Source organism: Gymnodraco acuticeps, unplaced genomic scaffold, assembly GCF_902827175.1.
Source record: "Gymnodraco acuticeps unplaced genomic scaffold, fGymAcu1.1, whole genome shotgun sequence".
Lineage (NCBI taxonomy): Eukaryota > Metazoa > Chordata > Actinopteri > Perciformes > Bathydraconidae > Gymnodraco > Gymnodraco acuticeps.
Genome location: NW_022991154.1, coordinates 3,814,914 through 3,842,764, shown reverse-complemented (window position 1 = coordinate 3,842,764; position 27,851 = coordinate 3,814,914). Strand labels below are relative to the sequence as shown.

General features: G+C 40.7%; 1 protein-coding gene across 1 annotated transcript; it reads right to left on the bottom strand.

The window, feature by feature from the left end:
• Positions 1-17,279: 17,279 nt before the first annotated feature.
• On the bottom strand, positions 17,280-27,570 carry cyldl (cylindromatosis (turban tumor syndrome), like). The gene is made up of 15 exons (XM_034237518.1): positions 27,186-27,570; positions 26,156-26,618; positions 25,504-25,770; positions 24,814-24,892; positions 24,550-24,728; positions 24,097-24,262; positions 22,985-23,126; positions 22,478-22,588; positions 22,298-22,389; positions 22,163-22,226; positions 21,938-22,067; positions 19,875-19,983; positions 19,678-19,796; positions 17,951-18,164; positions 17,280-17,865 (listed from the first exon to the last, which is right to left on the bottom strand). Exons 2-15 carry the CDS (start codon positions 26,600-26,602, stop codon positions 17,681-17,683), a joined length of 2,304 nt encoding a protein of 767 aa, XP_034093409.1. The 5' UTR covers positions 26,603-26,618; positions 27,186-27,570; the 3' UTR covers positions 17,280-17,680.
• Positions 27,571-27,851: the final 281 nt, after the last annotated feature.

Below are 27,851 nucleotides of genomic sequence, written 5' to 3'. Positions count from 1 at the left end.
ACTCTGTTAATCAGATGAACAAGCACAACCGTGCGCATTTCCTTCCTTTTTCTGATGATGTCCCGTAATTGAACACTCGAAACCTCTCATTTGTCATCATTATCTCTGAAGTATACGTAAACATGGTTCGTATTCTTTCCATTAGAGTGGCTGCCTTTCATAGTATGATGTGTTACTTTAAGTGTAGCATCAGATTCAAGAGCATATTGCAACATGTGAATGGGCATTAAAGCTCACCACAGTACAACAGCACTGTATACACTTCTAATGCATTATTCCCTCAAACACATGTATGCTTAATTTGATGTGTTTATGGTGGTTTATTTTTTAGGTACTGTGGCTGATAATCACATTGACCAGGCATTCTTTTCAGTCTGAAATCACACTAATATTTGACAACCATTGAACAGATTTCTATACAAATTTGAGGAAATCTGGGACATGAAAAAATGTATATAATAATAATAAAATATTTATTTTCTATCACATTTACCTTTCTAATTGTTGTTTCATCAATGTTGTTTGATTTAGAGTTGTTAAGATAATTTCAACTCCCAAACTGAAAGGCATTTTCATCATAATGGCACTAGATAAAGATTCAAGCAATCACCAGAAGAACTTATTTTCTGGGGTTAAATACTTGTTACAAAGTTTACGGTAAACCCCTAATAGATATTTTCAGAATATAAATATCAGAATATAAATGTCAGTCATGAGAGTTTTTGCGCAGTTCATAGTAAAGAGATGTTTGTGTGGTTTTGTTATAAAGCCATGAATGGACCTGGAGCCTGCTGAGGATCGATCGGTGGTTTTATCCCTAAAAGCCACGTCTCAATGAGCCATTATTGGCAAACTCATCTCTGTTTATTGTGATGGATTGTGATGCAGTGACAGGGGCACTTTCTCCCTGCAGCATGTCAACAGACAGACATATAATCCATCATTATCATGCTTCATGCAGCCAACTTCTTATGACACTTTCTACAGTTTTCAATCAAACACTTCCTCATTTACATGTTGTCTTTACTCCCGTCACATGTCTCAGTGGTCCTGGGTTTTTGTCTGAAGTATAAAGGAGAAAACAGCAATATGGGAGAATTTGTGAAGCTGCAAATGAGACGGCCTTAACCTTTCCGAGCAGCCAAAACCAGCTGCCCCCTTTGTGAATACTTCCTATGACAGTATGGGAGTAATATGCTCATCATGATGGACGTAGAGCACATTCCCACCGGTCCTGGTGACATACAAATCTCAAATAATATCTAAAGATCACCTTATCCACACTGCCGTGAATTATCCCAGACTCGAGGAAAATGCCAAACAGACCTCTGTAATTGACAACTGTATTAGGCCAGTATGTCTGCTTTAATGACACATTTATGAGCACTAATACTGATAAGTAATCGAAAGAGCATAGGCTATGAAAGTCATAATTCTCACGCGCTTGTGGAGAGGCTGGCAATAAAAGCCTTTCTTCTCACGGGAAGAGGAACTGTTTTAAGAAACAGTAGTGATTAAAAATGGACTCCGAGCAGATTTAAGATGCCAATAAAAACACTAACTCATGCGTGACCTTTAATGTAAATGGGTTATTAAAAGGCAGAAGAAAATTAACAGTTCTAATTTAGGTCAGCAATAATACATTTATAATTAAACTAATTCTTAATAAAGCCTTTAAAAGGATAAAACTGAATAAGAAAGTTGCATTGCAACTTAGTGACAATATCAACCACTCAAACGTCTACAGAAAGAGGTATGTAATTGAACACAAGTTGATGTTTCTTGAAATCCAGTTCAGATCTGTAATGATCTATCAGAATCTGTGTCAGTGATGGTAAAAAGACGTCATCGTGACTTCCAGTCCATCAAGACTGATAGCATTTCTTCCCCTTCCAATTAGAAGCTTCCTGACTGCAAACAGCCAGGATGATTGTGTTCAGATCTGAAATAGATAACAACGACTGACAATGTATTGTAGAGCAGTATATTATACATGTCGGAATCTGTGGTGTGTAAGGTGTAGTTTTTCAACATTTAGTTTTTTGGAAAAATAAACTTCTTTTTTGTTGAATTATCAATTATCCTTTTGCACGGAGGTTTGAAACAAGCCTTGACTTGCTTCTATAACACTTTTTTTCAAGCTCAAAGAAAACTGCTCTTCAAACACAGGAAAGCATGTTAACAAAACAAACAACACAACCGCATGCATATACCTAGATAGAGATCTAGATCAAATTGATGAAGTCATTTGTTTTATAAATAACGAATAATCTATAAATGTGAGGTAAGTAGTGGCAATGTATAGGTGCATTCAAAAACCAAAGAGGTTGGCCTTATGTTGAACTTTGAATGACTTATAAAAGGGCAGCTCTGACAGTTTGTTCTCCCCTGAGCTTCGGCAAAGCCTGAGGCTTGACCAGAATTGAGTGGTCAAGGGATCTGAGTGACCCAGCTGGGTAAAAGGGAATTAAAAAAGGTCAGATGGGTAAGAGGTAGCTAACATATGGAATTATTTAAAGACATATCTAAATCTAAAATTGATCGAAACTGGCAGAGAACAATATACATACATCATGGGGATCTGATAAAAATGTGTTTTGCTCATACTGCAACCATAAGAGTGAAGACAGACTGACTCTCTTGTGCAAAAATCCTCACAAAAGTATTGTGCACATGGTTCGGAAAGGATGAAAATGGGCCAAGCCGACCACAAAGATATCTGTTAGATTTAGGTTGGCCAAAAAGTAGAACCAGGGTTTGGAGACATCCAGTCTGAATGTAGTTTCCTTTAGTTTTTACCTTTGTGTTAAGTCAAGTTTATTTATATAGCACATTTCAAACAACAGGCATTTGCTTCAAAAAAGACCAAAAAGGAAAACATCATACATAACAATTTTTTTAAATGTATGAAACATCAGAGAAAAAAGGTATTGGGTATAAGGGATTGATTCAGGTTTTACATGAACATGATACTGTATTTCAAAGTACCATGGACAGCTTAACTCTACATGTGTGTACATTAAGTGAAAGTTATCTTTTTTGCAAGATTAGAAATGTCCTATTGACTTTGACGTGAAAAAAGGTCTGCTGCAAGGGGCTCTGTGTTTTATTATTCAGACATAATCTTCTTTCAATAAACCCAGGAATAGTTCATCTATACTGCTCAAACAAGCACAACTCTCCCTCTATGTAAACAAACACATGCAGGATGTGTACTTTTAGTTTTTGCATAATGATGAATATGTTTGAACAAGCTGAGTGTGTGGGATGTTGAGTTGCAGGGCCGTAGATTAAACACAAGGCTGCTCCGCTAGCTGTATTCGACTGTTGCCCCCGGGTATATAAAATACCCCACCTCATTGCTGAGCACAGCACAGCGCAGCACTCCTACTGTAGAGGTCATCCACAGAGCTGATCACAGCGAGATGGAGAGGGAAACACGATGGACAGCATGATCAAAAGCATCTCGGAATGAAGACAAACTACCACCGAGGCATTGTTTGAAAAAAGATGAGACGTTAGAGCTGAGAAGACGAAATCTTTAATGTAACAATCTTTGGTGCACATTCACGTCACGTACAATGTAGCACTGATCAAGTTGAGCACACTTGAAAGCTGACAAAGCAGCAGTTTGTTGTACCTTAAGTGTGAGAGACGTTTCACATCCCAGCAAGGTTATAAATGTGACTGCGTGCCTTTTGAAGTGTGTGAGGCAGTTCATTTCCTGCTCGTTTCATGTTCCGCTGCTTTGCTTTAAAAAATGCAGCAGTGAAATGTGTGTTTTCGGCAGTTGAGAATTCACAAACAATGGCGGCAAACCCACAACCGGTCCTTATGTCAGTTTTTTGCGGATATGAGATTGAATATGTTTGAGAACGCACAAAAGACAAGAGATGAGAAGATTTTTGGTTGTGTGACACGAATACATTGAGATTGAAATTATAATTTGCATTAAGTAAGGAGTTCAGGCACTAAACTGACAGCTGTTTTAGAGCATGTTCATTTGCATGTCAATTTATGTAGAGCTGCACAAATTGAGGCATCAAAGGCTGCATTTAATGCATCAATACTAGAAGGAAATGAACAGAGACTGGAGGAAAAGAACAAGAAGAGCTTTGGGTGTGGCTTCTGGGGATAAAAGCCACTATTTCCTAGAGCTTCCTAGACCCCAAGCCTGTTTTTCAGGTCTCAGGCTAGAAAATGACATTTCTAGAACAAATGACCATAACTACACTTCTAAAAGGGGGAAATTAATAATATTTTTTCTCAAAGTAATGATAAACCTGTGAGTTGGATGTAGAAAAGTCAGAATCAATATAGATGTTTTTTATTTGAAAGAAAATTCAGATTGAACATAGTAAAAAACTGTAAATTATAGTGTCCGTCCAAAAATTGTGTTTTACTTATAGTGAAAACTACCCTTGGATGATGGGTTAATAGACTAAAAGCTTTAGGAATCCAAAGTACAATATATAATAAGTACCCTGTATCAAGATTGATGCAAAACAAGTGACATTTGACCTTTTTAGAGAGGTTTAGCAAAAATAACTCCACCTCTGTGGTGATTTGGGTGGAAATGAGCGTTTTTACCATTTCTCTAGAACCCATTGGTCGATTTTGGTGATTGACATCTCTTTCTGACCGTTAGAGCCAATATAATTGAAGGGGAGTTTTCACATAGACACCAACGTTAACACAAAAAGGTGGGGGCTTTGCGCATGTAGTTTTGCATGAGAGTGAAGATATCTCTAGCTCTGACATCTGGAAACGGAAAAGCAGGGTTTATTGCTTATGGATTATCAGAAATAATTTCAAAGGGACACAGACACATTGGATTAACCTATGGATTAACTTCAGCAGCGTTTTTATCGTTTTAATGCCATTGAACACCAGTTTTGACCAGACAACGACCAAGGTAGGCCATGTTAGCGGTTTTTGCTATAGCGCCACATGTTTTGATGTCTGTTCTTGTTATTACCTCCGCGAGTTCTTATCTTATCATAATTTACCAAACGATTTTGTGTTATCTCACGATGCGAATCGATGGGTTGGATGTGCAGAAAAGGGTATCGTTTGAATTTCCACGATTCTGATTCCGATTCTACTTTTCGATTCCGGTTCTTAACGGTTCTCAATTCCGATTCTTTGAGGGGCAGGGTAAACAAATTATACATGCTTCTTCCACCAAAAAAATTACATTTATTCGAGAAACTTTTACACAGGTTAGTTTACAGTAATATTCACATTAATCAGTATGTTTATATTCACTGCTATGTAACTGTAACCTGAGAACCACTGAAGCCCCTCCCATTTAAAAACAGTTCTTGTTGAGAAAAACAAGCATATCTGCCTTCTCAGGGATAGGCTACCGGGAAGAAATGTTTGAACATTTTAAAGTAAAATGCTTCAATCTGATGCACTTTAAGCAGAATTACTAGAGACTAGATCTAGGGGGTACAACTCTAAACACCCATATGAAAAAGATCGGTTTACATTTTAATAATTAAATAAGTATGTGAACATAACCCGTAACCTACCATAGCCAATAACAAATACATGTAACGTATTCTATGTTTGTTGTTCATTCATATCTTATTTTACTATTTTATTTATGCATGTTTTTTTATCTCTCCAGTTTAAAACTATATGTCTGGTTTACTAGTATACATTGGAATTATTTCAAACCTGTTTTATCACAATAATTATAAAGGAGTGCCTTGGAAATATGTGTTTACATAAATTGTGATCAAAACGTTTGAGACCCACTGAGATAACTTAGACCAGGGCTATTCAACTTCATTAGCAAGTGGGCCAAATAGGAAAATCACTGGGGGTTTGTGGGCCACACAATACTTTGTCAAGGAATCACTACAAATAACTCTTGCTTATAGTAGTGTTAATAGATACTAATACATTAAATGAACTAGTCAAGTGCATCCCTTTTTTAACTTTAATTGTATCAACAGAAATCATTACAGAAAGCAACCAGTCCATAAAAAAGTAGGAAAGCTTCGGTTACAAGGCTTGACACAAAAGTGCAAAATGTTGCATCTTTAAAACTAAGGAGACATGAGGTTTTTTGTCCCAACAGTTCCATGTCCACTAATGTACAAAACAAGATGAATATAATAAAACGGTATTCATCACATTAACAGTAAGTAGCCCTGTGTATAATATCCTCAACACTTCCAAGCATACATAAGGTGCATTGAAGACAACACAAGTCCATAAAATGTAATACTAAATGCAAATAGAACATAGTAAAACAATAGCCATCAGACTCACAATAACATTCATATCTTGGAAACATTTTTTAATTTTTTTAAACAGTAAGTAGGCTTGTTTGAATGACCATAAAAACAGATCTGCATACATACCATGCATTATACTTCTGTCATGTTTAGCCTGTTTGAGTCAGTGAGCGAAATTACACTGCCTTGATTTAGCTATTTCAGCATAGTTTGGCTCATAAGTGGTAAGAGCAATCCTGAGACACTCATGCAACTTCTCATTGGTCATGGAGCAACGTGCCCTTGTTTTGATTGCATTCATATGAGAAAAGCTAGACTCACAAGTATAGGTAGATCCAAACATTGTCAGTATAAGCAAGGCCACCTTCCTCATTGTGGGATACTGATACTGGCTAACATGGTTAGACCAAAAGTCCACTACACCCTCAGACTGCAGGAGCTGTTTTAAAGCAAAGGAAGACTGCACATCAACCAGCTCCATCTGAAAGAGGCTCTCATCAATGCAAGATATTACCTCTTTTACTTTTACACAGAAGTCTGCATCAGGCTTGATGGAAAACGGGTCACGAGCAAACTGCAATACCTCAATTGGAATGCTGTCAGTAAAGTTATCAGTCAATTTTGTCATGAAGTCTGTCATGACTGGCGTTATGTTTGCTCCAGGTGATGTGGTCATAAATGCATGGAGTTTTGGGAAGTGCAGCAGTTTTGTCATCATTAGGTCTGTTTTGAAGATCGTTAGCTTTGTCTTGAAGGCACAAAGTCTTTCAACCAAATTAGCGATAGACTTTTCGCGACCCTGCAGTTCGCAATTCAAAGTGTTCAAGTGTCCAAAAACGTCACACAGAAAGTAAACATCTGCCATAAACTGTTCATCTAACATGCGCTCCAAGAGGTCTGTAGCTCGTTTGTGCTTACACGTGCGAAGGAAAGACACAATCTCCTGGCGAACGATCCAGGACCTTTCCTTTGCTGAGCCATCTGACATCGTTATGGACGAGTAAGTCCGTGTGTTCAGCAAACGTGTCAGCAAGCAGCTGACGGAACAGGCGGTGTTGTAGGCTGGAGGTTGAGCGAATGAAATTCACAATGTTCATGACAGTGTCCATGATGTTTTTCAAATCACCACTGAGCTTTGTACACAACACAGATTGATGAATAATACAGTGTAAATACTGCATGTGTGGGGCTATGGCAGATAGACACGCCACCAGCCCCTGCACTCTGCCGATCATAGCTGGAGCGCCATCAGTGACCAACAGGCACACTTTTTTTAAATTCAGTTGACGTTCGTTAAAAAACGAGACTATCTTTTGAAAGATAACCTCACCTGTAGTGTGTCCCTCCAACGGAATAAGCCCCAGAAGTTCTTCCCTAAAGCCCCTGTCACACTGTCCCGAAATTGACACCCGATGGACACATGATAAAGGACATGTTCAAATTCGGCTGTGATCGTAGCAACATCGGGCCATTTGTGAGGGCATCTAAGCCATCGTATGACCGCCGGTGGAGTTTCTCAGGCTCCGGCAGCAACTTTGTGAGCGGCAACTTCGTAAGGCACTCGTGAGGGCATCTTGTCAAATCGTGTCATCTTCGTGTTATCATCGGTGCATTCACCCTCACTCTGATCGGGGCGAATGCCCGATGGCACCGATGATAACAAGATGCCCTCACGATGGCCTTTCGAAGGGCAAAATTGACACACGAATTCAACACCAAAATGAACCTTCGCAAGGTCCTTCGGCAATTTGTTGGCATGCCAAAGATGTTGGCACCGCTCACGAAGTTGCTGCCGGAGCCTGAGAAACTCCACCGGCGGTCATACGATGGCTTAAGATGCCCTCACGAATGGCCCGATGTTGCTACGATCACAGCCGAATTTGAACATTTCCTTTATCGTGTGTCCATCGGGTTGTTTTATTGCACAACAAAATCATGTAAACATATTATGTAAATAACCCAATTTGTGTTCTGTGAAACTAAAAAGGATATAATATATTATTTTGAAGGACAGTTGACAGGAAGTTGTTGTTGTTATGGAAACAACATTACGGAGAAAACGTAATATTTTCTACATATAAAGACGGATAAAGTAAAGAACAAAGTCTGAAGATATCAGTACAGTATCATAGTACTGTAATATAATTGTTTTTGTTACTTTCATTGCAGTTGTATGTCTTAAATGTAATGTAAATGTGGCCTTCGTGTGTGGTTCGGGGCCATCTTCGTGCGAAATTCACAATTCCATATTCGTGTGTCCATCGGGTGTCAATTTCGGGACAGTGTGACAGGGGCTTAAAGCAAACTCCATCGAAAAACCTCACATAGATGCACAGCTGGGCCATATCAGTACAGTCAGTTGATTCGTCCACAGCGATTGATATAAACTCTGCTTTTCGAAGGTTTTCCAAAAGCTTCCCCGACACATCCTTTGCAAGTAGTTTGCGAAGTGTTGTTGTGTCTGAGAGAAATACTTTTTTAATGGCTGAAGTGACGCTGTCTTTTACTTTTTGGTTAATAACCACTTCATCGATGACAGCAAGCATGCACTCTTTAACGGTCTCCGCGTCGGTAAAGGGCCTCTTCTGTCTGGCTAGTGTCCAGGCTACTCGCAGGGATGCTATCGTAGCTCTCTCTTGTTCCGTGCAAAAGCGACTAAAAGCCACTTGACTCCGTTCAAATGATGCTAGCAGTCCCTGTACTTTCCTTGATTGATTGATTGATTGAAAAGTTTATTAACAGCTTGTATATTGGGTACAATACAGTACAGCTCAAAACATACAATTGTTAAGGGGATGCAGACCAGAGAAAGACTTTCGTCTTGTTTACATCAGGGTCCCCCATTTCCAATTCATCATGTCATTTAAGACATATAAGACATATTTGACATACAGATGGCTTATTTACAATTTACATACAGGTGGTTTTTTACATACAGATTGCTTATTTACAATTTTCATTTTAGATTTCGTTCTAATACATCCTAACCGGACATTTAAGACATACCAAGTCTACAGATATACAGTCTAAAATGCGAGTATATACATAGATGGGGGGGGGGGGGGGGAAGCTGTCCATTGAACGACAGGTTGAGATTTGTACCATTACCGGGGCCAGTTTTGCAATGCTCTCCCCCGAAGGTGCTCTTTAAGAGAGGTTTTGAAGGTAAGTATAGTTTTACTTTCCTTTACAGTTGTGGGAAGAGCGTTCCACCTTGATGTGGCATAATTGCGAAACGTGTATTCCCCCTTTTTTGTGCCAAATCTGGGTTTCACATGATTTGTGGAGCTGCCTCTGGTTTTATGATCATGGTATTCCTTGACCTTTGGGAAGAATTTTGACATGTACATGGGTACCATAGAGGTGTAGTGGATCTTGTAGACCAGGCCCATTGCAAGTAGCTGTACTCTGTCGTCTACTCTAAGCCATCCTAGGTTGTCAAAGTGGGCAGAGGTAAGGTGGGTTCTAGATGAAAGGTCAAGCAGTAGTCTGACCAGTTTATTTTGCGATGTTTGAAGTTTTATTTTTAGCGCCTTGGAGGTGCTATGGTACCATGACGTGCAAGCATAGTCATAGTACCCTTGAATGAGTGCTCCTGCCAGAGTTTTCAGGGTGTTTTTGTTTACCAGAGAGGAGATCCGGTATAGGAATCTAGTTCTTTGATTGACTTTTTTTATTACATTGGATGCCATTTTGTCACAGGAGAGGTTTGCCTCAAGAATAGATCCTAGGTATGTAATTTCCTTCTTACTTGTGACAATAATGTCGCCCACTGCAACTGAGAAGTCGTCGGATTTGCTGAGATTATGTTTCGAACCGAAGAGAATGGACTCTGTTTTACCCAGGTGTAATGATAATTTATTATCGGCGAGCCAGGTGCAGATTCTGCCGAGCTCGGAGCTGAGGGTTTTTTCAACCTGCAACCTGTTCCTGTCAGAGACCAGCAGGGCTGAGTCGTCCGCAAACAGGAACAAGTTGCAGTCACATGCTGATGACATGTCATTTACATAAATTAGGAACAGTAACGGACCTAATATGCTTCCTTGTGGAACACCACAGCTCACTGGGATGGGGGGGGACAGAGTACCGTTTACCTCCACCATCTGTTCTCTCCCCTCCAGGTAGGATTGCATCCAGCTCACCGATAGTTTATCAAAACCAATTGCTTTTAGCTTGTCAATCAGAATGGGGTGATTGACAGTGTCGAAAGCCTTTTGTAGGTCCAGCATCACCATGCCGCAGTACTTGCCCTCGTCCACCTCTTGTTTGATGTGGTCGCTCAAATAAAGAAGGCATGTGTCAGTGGAGTGGGATGTTCTAAAGCCAGATTGAAATTCATAGATTAGTTTATTTTCCGCGAGGTACTTTTCGACCTGTTCATATACTATTTTTTCCATGACTTTCGAGATGGAGGTAAGTATAGAGACAGGGCGGTAGTTGCCTGGGTCCAATTTGCTGCCCTTTTTGTGCAGGGGGGTTACTCCTTCTCCGTTCCTCTGAGCCCACGGGAAAACTGGCAGAAAAAGAGCCGTGATTTGAGTTGTAGTGTCGCTTTACGTTGTATTCTTTCATCACGGATATAGTTTCGTTGCACAATAAACACAACGGTTTATTACTTGTTGCGTCTGGCAAAGTAAATACATATTTGTCAGTCCATTCATTCTGGAATTGGCGATTTTCCGAATCAACTTTACGTTTCTTGGGCTTGGAGAGAGACATCTTGAAGCTGTTACTCGCTGGCCCGCGAACCTAGTGTGTAATGTGAGTTTGACTGAGCCAATGACAAGTGCGGAAACAGTGCGTTTTTTTTTTAATGAGCAGAGCGCGGCAGGCAAAATAACGGATTCAAAATAATTCAAATGAATGGAAAAACCAGCGTTTTCGCCGCATCGTTGGATTTAGTGTGATCAGACATTAGTTTTATTTATGCTATTACACATATGCCATTTCAATTTGCAGGCAACCTCTTGTGGGCCTGAACAAAGTTCTGAATGGCCTGATTCGGCCCGTGGGCCGCTAGTTGAATAGGCCTGACTTAGACTAAAGTGAACTATCTAAACACTCAGAGTCCTTTACCTCACTGAGCTGTAGTTATCAGCCACTCAGTCTGACTGGAGAGGACTCTCCCTCCACATCATTGTAGAAACATCTTCTTCTTCCGTTAGAGCAGCTAGCACCAGATGCTAATAACAACAGCGCCCTCCCTTTCTCCCTCGCTCGTTCCCACGCTCACTCGCACTTTGGCTGTGAGCTGCGGGTGCCAGATAAGCCAACATCCCCCATTTTCATCATTTACAGCACCCATCGTACAGGGGAAATGAAAAGTGCAACCGGGATGAAAAGGGTGTTACATTTACTTAAATATGAATGTTGTTACATCAAGGCCGAAAATTAGGATGAGCACTAACGGTCAAAACATTTTATTTCCCTCCCAGAGCTGTCAGCGCGGCGCCTCCACAGATCTGGCGCCCGAGGCGAACATCTATAACGCCAGTGCGACGGGCCGGCCCTGGTCCCAGGTTACGCTGTAGGAAGTGTAGGTACAACGCTACATTTCCCGCCCCGCCACAGTCATACAGTAGGCTACGGAGAGCGGCGAGAAACATTTCCTCAGGCATCGAAAAGCAGAACCGAAATTCACATTTCTAAATGATGACGTTGGAATCTAAATGTTGGAACCGGTACCCAACCCTACTTATGAGTAAGTTTCTGTGCAGTAATCTGTTAGCATTTTTCGCTCGTTGCTAATTCAGAGGCTTTCAGTTAGCATTGTGGGTTTAAAAAAAAAAATATATCAGTTAGCTGAGTTTCTTCCCATTACATGGACATAAAACATTCATAGTTTATTACATCTTAAGAAGCCCTCAGACACTTTTGCTTGCAGATGTTGTGATTTTGGCCCCTGCGGCAGGTCCGTGGGGTTTAAGAGTTAAAGGCTTCTCCCCCATTATAAATTACCTGAATATTTCACTCTTCTCACCTGCCAGTGAAGAGCTATTTTAGGAGGGCTTGATGCCGGCGGACTGACCATCAGGACGTTCGGGACGAATCCCGAAGTGGGCTTCAAGTCACTAGAACCCCCCCCCCCCCCTCCGCATGTTACAGTTACTGGGGCTTGTGCAGCCAGGCGATTGGTTCACCACCATCGATGTGAAAGACGCGTACTGTCATACAGAAATTGCTCTGGAGCACAGAAAGTATGTGGTTCTCCATGGCCCTGAGCGACGACCTGCCCTTGGGGGGGGGGACGCGTTTGCACACGAGCCATGGCCAAGGAAGCTGCTCTACGCCTTTCTGCCGCTGCGTCTCATTCTCCCTCTCCTGGGGAGAGTGAGGCGAGAACGTCTATCAGTCATTCTAGTGGCTCCGGACCACGTTGGGGCGCCGCGGTACTCAGAAATGACACAGATGAAGGTGGGCCAGCCCTGGGCGGTTCCCCAGTTCTGGGGGCGATGTCTCAAGAGGCAGGTGCAAGCGGGGTGTTACCCACTCTCGGCCAACCTCTCCAGGCTTGGCTTATGAGAGGGACAGGCTGAGACAGGGTGGATTGTCTGACAGCGTTATTCAGTCTATCCAGGCAGCTAGAGCTGGATCCACCACAGCCTGTTACAGGCCAAAGTGGCTGGGATTCCAGCGATGGTGTGAAGAGCGGAGAATAGAGCCCCTATCTTGTGAGTTAGGCTCTATTTTATCCTTTTTACAGTTATTGGTGGACAGAGGGCTGGCGCATTCAACAGTGAAGGTGTATGCAGCAGCCATCTCGTCCTGGATTTGATGGCAGGTCAGCCTTTAGTCAACAACTGATGTTGCGATTTTTACAGGGGAGGGTGAGGAGGCTGGACCCAGTAGTGTACGTCTCCACCCCACAGTGGGACCTGCCCCTAGTGCTCGAGGCTCTGTGCGACACTCAGACCGAACCCCTCCTCTGTGCCCAAAAACCTAAGGAGTGCGTTCAGGTCGAGGGCTATTCAGTTAGGGGGTTTTAGTCTTCCCCCCCATGATGGGGCCAGGGAAGCTAAATTGCACCTCCTCTGCCCGGTGTGTGCGCTAGTTGTGTGGAGCGCACGGCTGCCCTTAGACGCACTGAACAGCTGTTCGTGTGCTTCGGGGGCGGTGTGATCGGGAACACTCTGTCCAAGAAACGCCTGGCAGGCTGGCTCTGCGAGTGCATTGCACATGCCTACGGACAGGCGGGGAGAGCCTGCCCCACGGGGATTCGTGCACACTCCACACGGGCTGTAGCTCTGTCAACAGCCTTATTCAACGGTGTGAGTGTGGAGGATATATGCACAGCGACGTCTTGGTCGACGCCAGGCCCCTTCATAAGGTTTTATCTCTTGGACATGTCTGACTCTTTCTCCTCATCTGTGCTTGCTGGGGAAACACAGGATTTGTGAGGGCATTTCTCTGCTTATCACAGTGGGTCTCTCATTGAGGTTTGTGCAGCGTGACAAGCTAGTAAAATCCATTAACATTTATTTTTGTGCTGTAAATGGTCAATTATTCCAAGAAATTACACGTCACCTGCTGCCACAGAGTCGGTGGCAGCGTCGTTTAACTAACAGGACAGTCAACCTCGCAGTCACATTGAGCTTTTGTTCATAAACTTATCCAGAATACAGCTGCTCGTCTGGTCTTCAACCTTCCTAAATTCTCCCACACCACGCCGCTCCTCCGCTCCCTTCACTGGCTTCCGGTAACTGCTAGAATCCACTTCAAGACACTGATACTTGCGTACCATGCTGTGAATGGATCTGGCCCTTCCTACATCCAGGACATGGTTAAACTGTACACCCCAGCACGTGCACTCCGCTCTGCATCAGCCAAACGGCTCGCTTTACCCTCACTGCGAGGGGGACTCAAGTTCCCATCAGCAAAAACACGTCGGTTTGCTATCCTTGTTCCAAAATGGTGGAATGAGCTCCCCATTGACATCAGGACAGCAGAAAGCTTACACACCTTCCTGCGCAGAGTGAAAACTCATCTCTTTCGACTCCACTTCGAGCAATAAAAAAAACGCACTTAGATACTAACTAAGCACTTATATACTAACAAAGGACTGGCATATTGTTGATATCACTTGAAATGGTTTTCTTATTGTAAGTCGCTTTGGATAAAAGTGTCAGCTAAATGAAATGTAATGTTATGTAATGTAATAAACACTATTTGTTTAAATCTTTTTATAATGGCATGTAAAATATTTGGATGTTATTTATTATTCATTAAGATATTTTATCCGTGCTTTTAACATGTGATTGATTGGCTATATCCATTATAAAACAAAAGCTTTTGATTTAACCCTTAGAAGAACAAGTTGGCTTTTCCCTGCCATTTGACATTATACAAAGAGAGAGAAGTAACAAGTTATACCCCCATTACATTTGACAGAAAGCCACAGCATGGATCTGAGGTGCAATTACATCCCGTTTTCCTAATAAGGGAAACAATTCCAACCAAGTAATTTTGAAAGTCAATACGAACACATTTTTCTTCAGAAGTCTTGTCTCCCAGACATGTAATACTGTCAGTGTTTGTAATGTTGCTGATGACAAAAAATCAAAGTTTATGTCTTTAATACACTCCTATGTTTATATAAGTGTGGCTATGGGCAATGTGACTTAGGGGAATATGCACTAAAAGAATAACTAAAAGACAGGGTTCCAATAATAAAGCCTAGGAAGCCCACAATCAACCTTTATAGCATTGCAAATTACTCACTGGCAAATTAAAGAATTACTCACAACAAATTCTAATTAGCTTCAGGTCTTGGACTGTATCCCTGCAGCACTATGAATATGACAGTAAAGATGATGTGGTTGAGTTAGTGCAGTGGTTCTCAAAGTGGGGGGCGCGCCCCCCCTGGGGGGCACAGAGGCATGCCAGGGGGGGAGGGGGGGGTGCGAGAGACCAGGAGTAAAAATGGTTATTAAAAAATAAAATAAAATAAAATATTCATAATTTGAAAAATTATTGATTCGAAAATAATATGATGCAGTACAGTATTATTACGTCTGTGTTTCATTAAAGCTCGGCTCTGTGTGTGTGTGGAACGAGCCATTTTGTGGGCGCGAGCGAGAGAGAGAGAGAGCGCACCGGTACCGGAGATCGTTGTTGTTAGCTTCTGGTGCTAGCGAGCTATGCTAACGGATATAAGGAGTTTTTTCAACAACAAAGTGGAGGAGAGTCCTCTCCTGTCAGACTGAGAGACTCAGTGAACTAAAGGACTCTGAGTGTTATCTCAGTGGGTCTCAAACGTTTTGGTCACCATTAATGTAAACAATTATTTCCGAGGTACACATTTATATGATTATTATAGTTTAAAAAAAATAAGAGAATAAATGAAAAACAGCTATGAAATACTATATGACAGTAAAACAAGAATAAAGTTTAAAAGGGGAGTGATTTGTAAAATATCTATAAAGAAATAGAAAATCTATTTCCAGTTCTGTTTCATATGGGTGTTGAGAGAGGTATCTAGATCTCTTCATTTTGCTCTCAAAGTGCACCAGATTGATGCATTTAACTTCAAGATTGAAAAAAATATCTTCCCGGGGGAGCTTGCCCCCGGACCCCCCTATGTTAGGTCCACACACCACCTATAAAAATAGCACTTGACCCCTGCTTACACCTATATGCCATGAGCTGATTATCGTGCCTTCACTGTAACAGTTGCGGGAACACTGTGTATGCGTGTGGGGAGTGTTGCAGTAGAAAATTCCACTGTGGCGACCGGTACATTAATGGGAAACCCTAAATGTTTGAGCACCCTCTATGAAACGTCAAGCTACCCCACAGCACCCCCAAAAGAAATCTCTGGTGCTGCCACTGAGCCCGACTATTTGTGTTGGGGGGGCCCGACTTTTTTTTTTCTCCAAAGGGGGGGCCTGACAGAAAAAGTTTGAGAACCACTGAGTTAGTGTGAGACATTTGCACCAGCAAAGACAGTCAAAGATGCCATGGTGAATTTCATTAAATCAACAAAACATTAAAAATGATATATTATGCTCATTATAAGGTTCATATTTGTATTTTGTTCTTCTAATGTGATATGTTTAATGTTAAAAAACTGCTGTATTTTTCTCATACTGCCTGTCGTGCAGCACCTCTTTCCATCCTCGGTCTGACTCCAGAGCCCAGTCTGCTCTGATTGGCTAGCCGGTTGGCTCTGTTGTGACTGGTCAACCGCTTAGAGATGTCCTGCCCCTTAGATGTCCCTTAGGGACGGGTGGCGCAGTGGTCTGTGCGTTTGATCATCAGATCAAGGGGGCATTGGGGAACTCCAATTCGAAACCCGCTCCCGCCCCACTGCGTCAGGCCGTTGTGTCCTTGGGCAAGACACTTCACCCGAATTTGCTCCTGTGGGTATTGTCCACAGTAGATGACCATTACATGTATGATCTGTATGTGTAATTTGTAAAAGCGCTTTGAGAGTCTTTCATAAAGCGCTATAATAAATATAAGGATTATTATTATTATTATGTACAATGTATTGGAACGCTAGCCAATAGAAGCGCAAGTTTTACATAGTGATGTCATTATGTTACAGAATTAAATAAAGGTGTCCAACGGAGGCTTTTCAAGCAAGAAATCCTCCAGTGCCAGCGAAATTCTGTAGAGGTTCACATAAATATATACTGTATATAATAACTTCAGAGAACGTTCAGGGACACACAGAGGGAATGTGACGTCATTGTCTTTAGATATTAATACTCTGAGTTTATCATTTAAAACCTTTAAAAAACCTGTAAAGAACCTCCAGGAGTACTTACTATACAGTCCAGGTTTCCTTGTGGCTGTATTATACAGTATATACACATTAAGTCATATTGCTTCTGTGCGACAGTTAAGAAAGATATGCAAGATAAGTTCCATAGCCATTTAATTATCTGTTTTATATGAGAACATCAAAAGAAAATTATTTTTGGTCTTTCTGAAAACCAAAGATATCTAAGCATCTATAAATAGAAACTTAATTTTTGTTTATAACCACATATTTTTAAGGAAACATTAATATCAAAATAAAACCGGTGTTTTCCCAATAGAACTTTAAGTTGCATTTATTAGACCGCCACTCTGAAATCATTATTTGGCTTTCTTCCTTGGTAATCTTTTTCAACCTCTACACTCATTCACTTAACATTTGTCACACACATCAGTGATTTCTAGCAATGCCATGATTTTTTTGTGCAAAAATGATTGAGCAAGCGATGTCAGTTTCTGCTTTATCTTCTTAAAGTATCACAGAAAATATAAATTATTTAAGCCTGACAAAACATTTCCAGAAACCAGGGCAGAACATTCTATATATACACATTTTAAATGATTATGTGTGTACTACCACACATTCATAAAAGAATATCAAACCAATCCACAAATCAAAACCCATTTTTACATTTTGTGCAAAAAGAAAGCTATGGGGTGGCGTCGGCTTAGCGATAGAGACACATGCTGGGGCTCTGATACAGGTACATGTAGGCGTCGCAGAAGAGACGTTTGGCCACACCTTTCATGTCTCGAGGCACCTGATTGGCCAGCTCTGCGATGGACATTTCCAGGTATGTGCCGACCTCGGGGCAGGCGTGAACCTCTGGGATGTTGAAGCCGTCACTTTCTCCTGAACACAAAGCACAAATAAGCCACCGAATACATGTGTAAATGTTGTAAAAGTCATGGGCCATTTATCCAAACAGACGGCTCACCTTGTCTGTCTGCCATGCTGTCGAAGAAGATCCAGTCGTTGCTGTTGGGTCCGTGTTTGATGAAGGACACGTAGTGGCTGGTCTCGATGCAGAGCACAGCGAACAGCTCCAGCTTGTCTCTGATCAGAGTATGAGGTTTGCTGCTGGCCAGGTAAGCCTTGGGAATATCCAGTGCGGTGGGTTGATGGGACCTGCGCTGAGGGTGAGAGTGCACCTAAGGAAAGAAACACATGCAGTTAGCGTGCAGCTGATTTTTTTCATAGTATATCAAAAGAAGATTTGGTATATTTACTGAAAGGGATCATCTGGATTTTGTTTTACAGTATGAGATACTTATCCAAGGTTAAGGAAACAATATTATCATAACAAAATTACATATATTTATTAGTACAGTATATAGTATGTATTCTACTGTATAGTTACAATCATATTCTGTTTATCTTATTCTACACTTATTGCTGTAATTTAATTGCATCGTTCGGAGTATTGCACCATTTTATTACAAATTGGTATGTCTTTTTCCTTTCATGTTGAATATATGTTGCATTGTTGCAGGAGTCTCAGACTTAAAGTGAACCTGTTATGCTCATTTACAGGTTAATAATTGTATTTTGTGCCTTTACTAGACATGTTTACATGCTTTAAGGTTCAAACTTTTTTTTCTCACACTGCCTGTTCTGCAGCACTTCCTTTCCCCCTCTGTGTGAATCCAGAGCCCAGTCTGCTCTGATTGGTTAGCTATCTTATAATGTGTTGGAACACCAGCCAATAGAAGCGCGAGTGTTACTTAGAGATGTCACTTTGTTACGGAAAACAAAGTGTCCAATTGAGCGGTTTCAGGGGAGGAGGGTAATGTGGGAGAGAAACTTTGGGATTTGAGCCTTTGCAGACCATTTAAGAACCCATATAACACACTACAGGAAAAGGGAAACCGCCAAAAGCATAACAGGGCATTTTCATAGCCAATAACCACGCAGAAGATGTTGTGCATAGGACAATAAAAGTATTTAAATCTACTGAATAAAATAAATGCTAAATATATTTTAGCCAGGTACACTATATTTAGAATATTTTCACCAATTTCCCGATTATCTCTTCTTTTTTCAAAGCCAACAGACTCCATTGACAAAAAAATGGATTTTGCATTGCAGAACATTGAAGGTCTACCGCTGCTTTCATTTGATTTTTTTGTGAATTTATTGTCCCTTGAGTTAAAAATAACTTCAACTGTTTCTTCCAAAGAAGTCTGCTGACTTCGAATAAAGCATATATAAAAGCTCCAGTTCCCCATCAGAAATGGCTGTGTGACTCGGAGAAAATATACTAAATATAGTGCGCAATTAAACTGACATATTGACTGACTGACATTCTGACATCCATGTTTTTGGAATGGAAGTTTTGCTGATGACCCTAGCTATTGCTTTCTTCCATGCATACTGCCATTTAATACACTGACTGTGGATAAGTACCTTGTACCACCCCACTTAAAGACATCAGAACTATCCTTTTAATTGAAAGTATTTTAGCACTACATGCTTTACTAAGCTACGTACAGTATCAATAGAGGATATGCATGTCATGTTGTTCTATGCAAAATCTTGACCAAATATGTCGAAAACACTTTTTACCTAAAAAACGGAGTAATATAAACAGATTCAGAAATACCTTAGCTACATATATATTTTAACAGAGCTGGTGTTAATGGCAGACAATGATACAAAGCGCACCTGAGTTGAACACTTCCCGCAGAATATTTTGAATCCTGTGTGGCTGAAAAGGGACTCTTTGAAACAGTCGGAGCACTCGAGCTCGGCCAAGTCTCCGCACAGCATGCACTGCTGAAGACCTGTAACACATGCAACATGTTGAGTCCATTTTTATTAAATCATGTCAGTCTATGTGTTGTGTGTGTGTTTACTGGTACCTTCACAGAGGAGGTCAGTAATGTCCAGCTCCAAAGAGGGAATGATCTTGTCAAACATCTTGAATTTCTTCCCAAAGCGAGGCATCTGGAGGATGAGGCAGGATGGTGCCTGCAGTCAATATAAAAATTAAATAATGAAGATTACACACACAAATGTACTTGTTCCAGGAGATGAGAATATCTGACCAACAGAGACATCTACTGGAGAACCAAAGGAAACATCAGTTTCCCTGACGAAAGAAGATGAAGAATACGTATGTTATTTATATTTTTTATTCAGGAATTGAGCTGTCATAGTATCATAAACACAATAAATAATATTTATCTTAAAACAAATAGTTGCTTAATTGGTTACACTATAAGTTATTGTTCGACAAAAGTATCAATACCCAAAATAATTAGGCTATTACAGCTTTTACCACTCAAATAAACCCTAAGCTACAATTGTTGTTGGTTTAAAAAGTGACCAAAAGTCAGACTATGTCCAGATTTACTAACTAACAACTGATGATTACTTCGAGAAAAATGGATGGTGAAAATGATCCCTACCATTTCCCTTGTTTTAATATAAACATGATTAATTGAAACAGGCTGAAAATAATGACAGGGATGTAGGTAAATCACAATACAAATTGCTAAAGTCGTACTTTTGTTAATAAAAATGCATTTAAACCACTAACTAAGCTCTTCAGTGAAGTGGTGCAGGAATGAGTCTTGGCGAATTTTCCCACTACAGCGCGGAGCACGGTTTAAGCGTGCCGTGCCCGGCCCGTTTTTGGTTGCGTTTCCACTAGGCGTAGTTCCGGCTAGCGGGTACTTTTTCTGGCTCTCCAAAATCGAGGTTCTTTCCGGGCCAACAACCGGGCTGAGTATGCTAAGCTAGTGAGAGAATCGCTTGCAACTACAACAAAATGAACATATTTGACCGTGATTTAATTGTAATACACGTTTCAAAATGATGCAGAAGTAACAACCATGAATTAATGCTTTGACAAGTCTGCAGACAGACGGCAGGCGAAAAACCTTTTAAAATGCGTGTTTTCTGAATGGATATCGGCTAAGCTAACGCAGTATATGCTCCGACCGTCCATACTCACAACAACGGCCTACAGACATAAATAAAGCAGCGACTGTATTCACCATGACACAGACAGTCTGTGGTTTGTACTTGTTTAACTTTTGTCTAGTTTGTGAACAGATATGAGGACAGACCCGGTGCTAGAACAGATCTACAGAGAGGGCCGGCCAGTGTCAACGCCGGATATTTTCTTTTGGGGGTGCTGTGGGGTAGCTTGACGTTTCATAGAGGGTGCTCAAACATGTAGGGTTTCCCATTAATGTACCGGCGCTACAGTGGAATGTTCTACTGCAACACTCCCCACACGCACACACACACAGTACACCCTCGACTGTTACAATGAAGGCTCGATAATCAGCTCACAGCATATACTGTATGTGTAAGCAGGAGTAAAGTGCTATTTTATTTAAGTGGGGGGCGGACCTAACCTCCTCTAGGGGGGTCTGGGGGCATGCTCCCCTGGGAAGATTTTTTTTTAAATATTGAAGTTAAAAGCATCAATCTGGTGCACTTTGAGAGCAACATGAAGTGATCTATGAATACATCTCTCAACACCCAGATGAAACAGAATTACTTTTTCTTCATGGATATTTTACAAATCACTCTCCTTTTAAACTCTATTCTTGTTTTGCTGTGATATAGTATTTCATACCTGTTTTTCATTTATTACTCTTATATTACTATCTGACATCACATACATCGTAGCATTAAAGTTCACAGTTTATTTATAATAAAAAATATTTTAATATTTTAATTTTTATAACATATTATAAAAGTGGTGTTAATATGTGGAGATTATCCTGCTATCCTAAATGTGTGTTTAACACAGATCTTATTTCCTGCCATAATCCAAAACCCAATAAAAAAAAAATCCCATTGATTTTTTTGTCAAGGGTGCCTTTGCGATGCTAACTTCCGGGTTGGCCTACAAAAAAGATGTCACTACTGCACGACTCCATACTGTGGACATGTGTGGACAGTTTACCTCTGCCAGCTTGAGAGCTGCAGTGTGGAAGGAATGCTCCAGTAGCTGCTGCACGGTGGGCAGCAACAGGCGGTTCTGGTCCAAGAAGATCTGATAGCAGTAACTCTCCTGCACTTTACCTCCTGTTGAGCTAAATGTGAGAGGGAGGAAAATGTAAAAAATCGATTGTAACTTTATTTAAAAGTTGAATTGTATTCAAGCTATGCAAATGTGGTGTAACTGTACAGTTTGAGTAGAGGATCCAGAGCAAGAATGTGGTGCATGATGACAGTAAGGAACTCCTCTGGATCTGAAAGACAAAAGCAAAGTCACGTTAGAAAAAACAAATCAGGTATTTAAAAGCTTCCAGATCAAACTGACCCTTCTCATCCGTGGTGAAGGAGTGACTGTAGCCATGTTTCTGCAGCTGCTGCCGGAGCTTCATGATGTGACGCCCTTCCACAAAGCCCTTACTGCAAAGAACACAACAACAGAATTGATACATTAATGAATAACCGTAAAGAGCATTCACTGCTCTGCTAAACAAATGCAAACACACACCTGCGGAGGGGATTAACAATGTCCTGGAGCAGTGTTCTTTGAATCGGGGCGTCTTGAGGTTCTGTTGATTTAAACAGCATGGAGTCCAACACAGAGGAGCAGGAAAACAAGCTGAGAGCACACACAGAAAAAGGGTTTTTTATATTTAAGTATGTATAAAAACATGTTTAAATACATAAAAGGTACTCTTGGAGAGATCTGAAACTAACTTGAGAATGGTTATAAAGGACAGTAAACAATACTGTACATGATTTGAAACGGCAGAGGTAAACAAACAAATGTGTCGCAGGGTTGTTTTATTTTTTAAATAGAATTATTGGCTTTCATGACTCACAAATTATGTTGAAAATCAAGGTTTTTTGCAAGGACTATATTCCAAGTTCAAGCATACTGTACGAGTAACTTCGAACACATAAAGGAATAAGAAATAAGATGAACCCAGCTGAATTTCCCATAAAGACCATACAATTATTTATTCTTTTACTGTCTTGTTTTCATGGTCCTGACCTAAAGAGCGCAGCGTCCATGTAGCAGGAGTTGCAGTGGCCTTGGATCCCCTTCATCCGTCCAATCAGAATGTGCTTAACCTGCTCTGTGCTGATAGGAGGGACAGTCTCCAGCTTCCCTGCACTGTGCTCCGTCTCTCTCTCTGAAAACACACACACACACACACACACACACACACACACACACACACACACACACACACACACACACACACACACACACACACACACACAACACACACACACACACACACACACACACACACACACCCACACACACACACACACACACACACACACACACACACACACCACACACACACACACACACACACACACACACACACACACACACACACACACACAACACACACACACACACACACAGACACACACACACACACACACACACACACACACACACAGTGTTGACTTTTCACTTGTGAAACGTAATGGAAAAATCTAAAACACAAACATGAGAACAGATAACCAGCGCTTGAATGCTGCTGCAGTGTTTCTAAATGTATATGTTCCGTCTGCCTAGACTGATTTAAATATTAACATTATTTGGTGGTATTTATTTTTTATCTAAAATGCATTCTATTTTAATATTAATGGTATCTTATATGCCATTCTATTCCTGTTTTTATGTTTATTTGAGGTTTAAAAGATATATTGTAAAGCTCTTTGAGCTGGATTTTATGTATACAAGGTGCTATACAAATAGGGTTATTTTTTAATTTTTTAATTAGTATAATAATCATAATGGGTGTGGACTATGCAGGTTTTTTTATTTTACATTCTAAAATGATTATTTATCTGAAATGATTGAATGTAGTTCTATTAGATATGTAATAAAATCTAAATCAAATAAATACTATTTAAAAAACAACCAAAATATTCCAGTTATGTGGGACTGGAAATAAAACATAAAAATATAATTGTTTTCTGTCACTCGGTCACAGCATCAATGTGTCCACAAGGGGGCACTGCCGACTTATAATCGTACTTTAGAGAAATACATGGATTTTCATAAAACAACAACATAACACCACTCTAAGCAAGGACATGCTCAAAACTGAACTAAAATCACTTCATCTGTGTTGTTCTGACCTGTTTCTTCAAGTTTTGGCATCTTGTTGCAGGGATCTGCAGATGCGCTCTGAAATCGTGAGTCAGGACGGCAGGACTGCAGCTTCACAAACAGAGCTCTCTTGTTGGGACAACGGAAGAAACGTTCACTAAAGATAGTACCATCACTCACTCCTTTGTCTTCCTCCTGGAGACAGATACACATAAGAGTTGTCTTAATACACACACAATGAAATGGAAAGCAGTAACATGCATTAGAACCTTTACAAACTGTCCCAGAAAGGTCAGCCTTTAACTTTTGATTGGAGATTATTTCAATATAATATTATGAGTTTCCTTTACTTGAACAGATGGCACATTTCAAATAGAATTGGGGCCTAAAATAAGAATAATATTGTTTATCGCAGATATTTCTGTGACAATATATCTTCCAACAAAACATTTTAAAGCGAAAGGCCTGGGTATAAATATTACCAGCTCTAGTCCAGCCATGATTTCCTGTCGACCCAGCGGAGTGCCGATCCAGCGGATGATTCCGTAGGAGTTGCGATCACCCAGAGTCACCTCCACCACAGAGTTCACGCTGAGATCCGTATACAGATCCTCAGTGTCTGGTTCCTCTGGAGGTGAATCAACAACCATACTCTCTGGCTCTGCGGTGAAACATACATTTGGGTCAGAGGTTTGACAAATGTGTGTAATAGTTTCAAAGTTGATCATATAAGGAGTGGCTCGAACCTGCAGGCACCTCCCCCTTAACAACCTCATGCAGTGGAACTTCTACTTCGCCCCCTCTCTTTCCAGACTCATCTTTGTCCTGAAAAAACACAAAATGGTAAATGTAATGCAAATTGCTCACTTTGTACTTAAGGAAGTGACACTTTTCTTTTTTATTAGCATCCCCTTTACAGTATACACAAAGAACCAGGAAGCTACAGTGCTATGAGGATCCCTGGTGATAATAAGATCAACTATATACATATTGATATAATATGAACACATATTAGGAATAAGTCAGCGTGACTGGTGTCTTTTATTCACCAGACGAGTAGAGCACTAAGGAATGGCTGCATTTTTAAACAACATTTTAAAAAGCAGCAAAAACATATCACATATTTAAAGGGGCCCTATTGTGCTTATTTTTCAAATGTGTATGTTGTGCCTCTACTGTGACATGTTTACATGCTTTAATGTTAAAAAAGGTCTTTATTTTTCACTATTTGTTCACCCTCTGTCTGAAACGAGTGCCTAGTCTGCTCTGATTGGTTAACTGGCCGGCTCTGTTGTGGTTGGTCAACTGCTTAGCGTTGTCCCGCCCCATAGCTAATCACGTACAGTGTGTTGGAGTGCTAGCAATAGAAGCGCATTTGATACATAGTGATGTCACTAAGCTACAAAAGTTAAAAAAAGGAATGCTATATTACTTACTGTAGAGATCTTAACAGAATCTCCCTGCAGATACAGCACCATTCCATGTCGACATTTCTCATCGATGAAGTAGGTGACTCTATCCCCCACGTTTAGCCCTTCTGCTTCAGTTTGTGCAGAGTGCTTTGGGACGGAGGGTGACAAGGAGCTGGGAACCGCAGGTCTGACTCTGGAGAATGCGGCAAAAATGCCTGAATATTTCTCACAGGGGAAGAAGGTTGTGTTTCTGTAGGACACATCAGTGTGCCCATTCCCTCTGTCTTCCCCCTGGGGAGAAAGAAGCATAGCAGCACTGCTTAATAGTATACCTTACATTTTCAAATTCAATACATCTATAAATGGATCTGTACATTTGACTGTTAATGATTGATAAACTATATACAAGTTCAACCAAAAACATCCACTAGTGGTATCAGCCATTAATCTTTATCTCTGACATAATCTAAGGTGCAAAATCACCATATGTAATCACTTGTTTTTCTTTGCATGTAACACATCCAATTCCATTGACCTCCATTGTTGAGTTGATGCTTTTAATATGAAAAGTATATATCTAACCTAAAATACAATTGTATGAAAATGGGTATTTCAGCCAGGGACAGCAGGAAAGAAAATACATGATCTGGTTGAACAGACATCCTTAAAGTCCCACCTGCAGTTCAATGCCAAAGAACTTTCCTGAAATGAGATCCAATGGGGTCTCTGTAATCGGTCCAATGTAGCGAATGATGCCTCTGAGCTTCTCTCCTCCTTCCTCCACAATCACAGGACTTCCCAGTGTGAGTCCCAGAGCTGTTTGAAGAGCTTCTCTCTCTCTGAACCAGGTCAGCCTCTCTTCGTCCTCAGGGAGGGCCAGAAGCAGCTCCACTTCCTGTGCACTCAGCCTATCCATGTTACTCACCTCTATTTCATAATCTAAGCTTGAAATTGAACCAAGAAGGAAGACGGGCAACTTTGCAGAAGATGGAGACCTTTCTCTGACTGTTTTTTTTTTATTGTAGATTGATTCCTTGATGTAGCATATTTGGCCAGCATTGATGTGTCCTGGGAATTGAGGTTTTGTCTTTACGATGAAGTACAGGTAATTTGTTGACGTCATGGTGATGAGCAGGGTACTGTAAACACACACACACACACACACACACACACACACACACACACACACACACACACACACACACACACACACACACACACACACACACACACACACACACACACACACACACACACACACACACACACACACACACACACACACACACACACACACACACACACACACACACACACACACACACACACACACACACACACACACACACACACACACACACACACACGTCACTACAATGACAGTACTTTTAATATGAATTGTGTCGACAACAACAGTCAAGCTAGCTCTCTAACTGACGTTAGCAACAACACTGAACTAGCTGTCGGAATCAAATACACGTTTAGGGGTGCGTCACAAATGATATCTATACTACTTTCTCTCTTAGTCTCCCTGTCGAAACGCCACCACCACAAATGGGTTTAACACATTTGCCCAAAACGGAGTCCAAAACAAAGAAAAACGAATACAAAATAAACCATATTGGTCAAATATTAGCATTAAGTATGTGAGCAATTACGGACTATTTTCGTACTTTCAGGAGAAATATTGGCAAAGTAGGCCTTACCTTCACTTCTCAAGCAACTTTAAGCCTTGCTTTCTCTTCTATCTACGCTCTTTTTGGTTTATGTCCAAACCAGCAGCTTTAACTTTCACTTCCCGTTTCATTTCACTTCAGTCGTCATCAGCGTTTTACCCTCATCGATAAGAATGTTGAATTGTACTTGAACAACCTTTTGGCAATAACGAAGTTCTACGAAAGATATAATTAATGTCAGAAATAAAATAATAGTGACGCCGTTGTTTTGAAATCATTTGACAGCCAGTTTACACAAGTCGTTTACAAATGATGATTGGACTATAGAGCCCCCAGTACGGTCTTACAGACAAATAACCATTCACGTGGTGCAGTGTGTAAATCGGTTATATAAAGTCTCGCACAATTGCGTGTCTGTAAATGCAGGGAGAGGGATCCCTAACCATTCTCTCTCCCGGAAGTTTCTTCAATTTGTTCCCACTTTCATTTTTTTGGGGGGGGTTAGGGTTAGTTAGGGTTCTGTTTCTGTTGGAATTGTATTCTCATAACAGTCCTGCTTACTGGATTCTTATTATTTTTGCGTACAGTTTTAAACATTTTACAAAACAAACGTATCTTTTTAGAATTACTGTATTGCCTCAATCACACTGAATAATCCACTGGCAGATATGAGAACAGTTTTCACTTGAACAATCT

Excerpts from the sequence above, each read along its gene's own strand:
- cyldl (XM_034237518.1), bottom strand. The coding sequence starts at position 26,602 with ATGACGTCAACAAATTACCTGTACTTCATCGTAAAGACAAAACCTCAA. Across the intron at positions 18,165-19,677 it reads GCGGGAAGTGTTCAACTCAG|GTGCACTCTCACCCTCAGCG; the intron begins GTGCGCTTTGTA and ends TTCTTTCCTTAG. Across the intron at positions 17,866-17,950 it reads CAGCATGGCAGACAGACAAG|GAGAAAGTGACGGCTTCAAC; the intron begins GTGAGCCGTCTG and ends CTTTGTGTTCAG.